A 1,910-nucleotide genomic window follows, 5' to 3' on the forward strand; every position below is an offset into this window, starting at 1 on the left:
AACTTGAAATTTTACACTCGAAGGGAAACCCTGGCGCACTTCACCTGCACTTGCGGGGGCACCTACCAAGCGCAGCCTCCCGCCCCCAACACGCGCTCACACCACCGTCCCCCCTCCCCCCGCCCGTCCACGCAATCCAGCATCTCCAGGAATTGATCACGCGTCTTCCCTCCTTCCCTCCACAAACAGATGGCTCGGGGCTGCGCTCCTCTGCGGTTGGGGGGCGCGACCTGCACCTGCGAACCCCGCAGCGACCTCGTCCCTACGGGCAGGTCTGCCGCGCCCGGCCCCCGGCCCCCGGCTGCGCGGGGCGCCCCAGCCCCTCCTGGAGACTACTCGCGCCCCTCTAGGTCTCCACGCTCTCGGACACGCCCGGCTTCCTGGGCCCTGGCCGCCGCCCCAGCCCTGTCACCTCCAGCCCCCCGGGACCTGGGCCTCACCCCCTCCTCCAGCTCCTCCTCAGAGCCCGCGTCCTCTGGCTGGTCCAGGTCGATGTCAAACACTCCAGCCATGTCCTCAGCTTCCCGGTCTCGGACGTCCGGCGCTGAGTCAAAGCCGTCCCGCCTCCGTCGTCGCCTCATGGGCCCGGACCCGCCGCAACCACCGCCGCCGCCGCCGCCATAACCGGCTGCTTCGGCTCAGTGCGACTGCGCCCAGGCCCCGGACTGGCTCTTCCAGCGCAGCGCCAGCGCATGCGTACAGCGGCCCGTGAAGCCCGAGAGTGGGCAACGGACATGCGCAGAACCAGCGCCCAGGGTTAGGCACCGGCACAAACCTGCGCAGAACAGGAGCCGGACGAGCCCGGCGCGGAGGCGAGGTCATGCGCACTGTGGGCTCCAGCTCTCTGACGGACAGCGAGCGTGCGTGCCAAATCTGAAATTGATCAATTGAAATTGAACATGCGTGATTAACCTTTCTGAATAAGAAGAAATGCACATGCACGCCCCCACCACCCCACCCACTCCCCAAACTTGGTTTGTAGAACATGCGCATTCGCTCTTGTCTTGATCGTTTGGTTTGTGTTTTTTTTAAGCCTTGAGCATGCGCACAGTGAGAGGGTTGGCCCTCTGAAGTTGAAGAGGACAATTTCCTAGGACGGCGCTGTCAGTGAGCGGGTTTGTTTTAAAGAGGGTTCTGGGTCGGTGGGAATGCAAGAGCCTTAGCTTTAGCCTTTGGCTAGTCTGGTGGCCTTGGGAAGTCAATTTACCTTCCAGAATCTTTATCTGTAAAAAGCAGATGATAATACCCACTATACGGGGTTGTTGGAAAATCTAAAATACAGAGCCTGGCTCACAAACCCTGCTCATTTACAGTGTTATAAAAAATTGTCCTTTGCGTTATTAAAAGTAATACAGAGACCTAGTCTGATGTTTCAGCTGGTCTTCTACTTTTTCCAAGCTCCATCTTTCTTCCTGCCCTACTGGAGCTAAACGCAGTGTTGCTGTAGTTATCGGGCCAAAAAGGAGGCTGGTGAAGGAAAAATCGTTTTTTAAGAGAAATAAAATTACTGGTAATTAAACACAGGATTGCTGAGGGAAAGTATGTGTTCTATGTGTCCATGCAGTGTGAACTGTACATTACCAATACTTTCAGTCAGCATTTATTTGTTTACTTTTTAAATGCATGCTGAAAAAAATATTGGATGTGAAACAGATTGAGGAAGATGTGTATGAGTGTATCTGGATATGGTAAATCCGAAGATAATAAAGAAAAAGGGAGCTTCCTTTAATCGCTGGTAAATAGCATAGCTATTTCACCTACATATATGTACATATAAATACATGGCACATATACAGTGAACCCTCGCCATTTCGCGCTTCGACTTCCGCGGCTTCACTCTATCGCGGATTTTGCGTAACAGCGCATGCTCTGTCATTACTGCCACTGATTGGCTCATACTGTACACGCTT

The 1,910-nt window shown here is 54.5% G+C and overlaps 2 protein-coding genes across 7 annotated transcripts in view; one reads left to right on the top strand and one right to left on the bottom strand.

The window, feature by feature from the left end:
* The window catches only part of RPS6KB1 (ribosomal protein S6 kinase B1), a 39,099-nt gene extending 38,516 nt beyond the window's left edge, over positions 1–583 (bottom strand). For 2 of the 3 annotated variants that reach the window (XM_004706998.2, XM_045299537.1), the window contains exon 1: positions 441–583. In XM_004706998.2, coding sequence (XP_004707055.1) covers positions 441–581 — 141 coding nt within the window. In that variant the 5' untranslated portion in view covers positions 582–583. The remainder of the gene's footprint in view (positions 1–440) is intronic. The other variant, XM_045299536.1, reaches the window with a different exon arrangement.
* A 290-nt stretch (positions 584–873) lies between these two features.
* The window catches only part of TUBD1 (tubulin delta 1), a 30,967-nt gene continuing 29,930 nt past the window's right edge, over positions 874–1,910 (top strand). The window contains exon 1 of one of the 4 annotated variants that reach the window (XM_045299968.1): positions 874–974. The gene's annotated coding sequence lies outside the window, so the exon portion shown is untranslated. Of the gene's footprint in view, positions 975–1,029; positions 1,116–1,579; positions 1,736–1,910 lie in introns of those variants that run through there. The other 3 variants (XM_004707001.2, XM_045299967.1, XM_045299969.1) reach the window with 3 other exon arrangements.

Source organism: Echinops telfairi, unplaced genomic scaffold, assembly GCF_000313985.2.
Source record: "Echinops telfairi isolate 266 unplaced genomic scaffold, ASM31398v2 ScPeMD7_7458;HRSCAF=8496, whole genome shotgun sequence".
Lineage (NCBI taxonomy): Eukaryota > Metazoa > Chordata > Mammalia > Afrosoricida > Tenrecidae > Echinops > Echinops telfairi.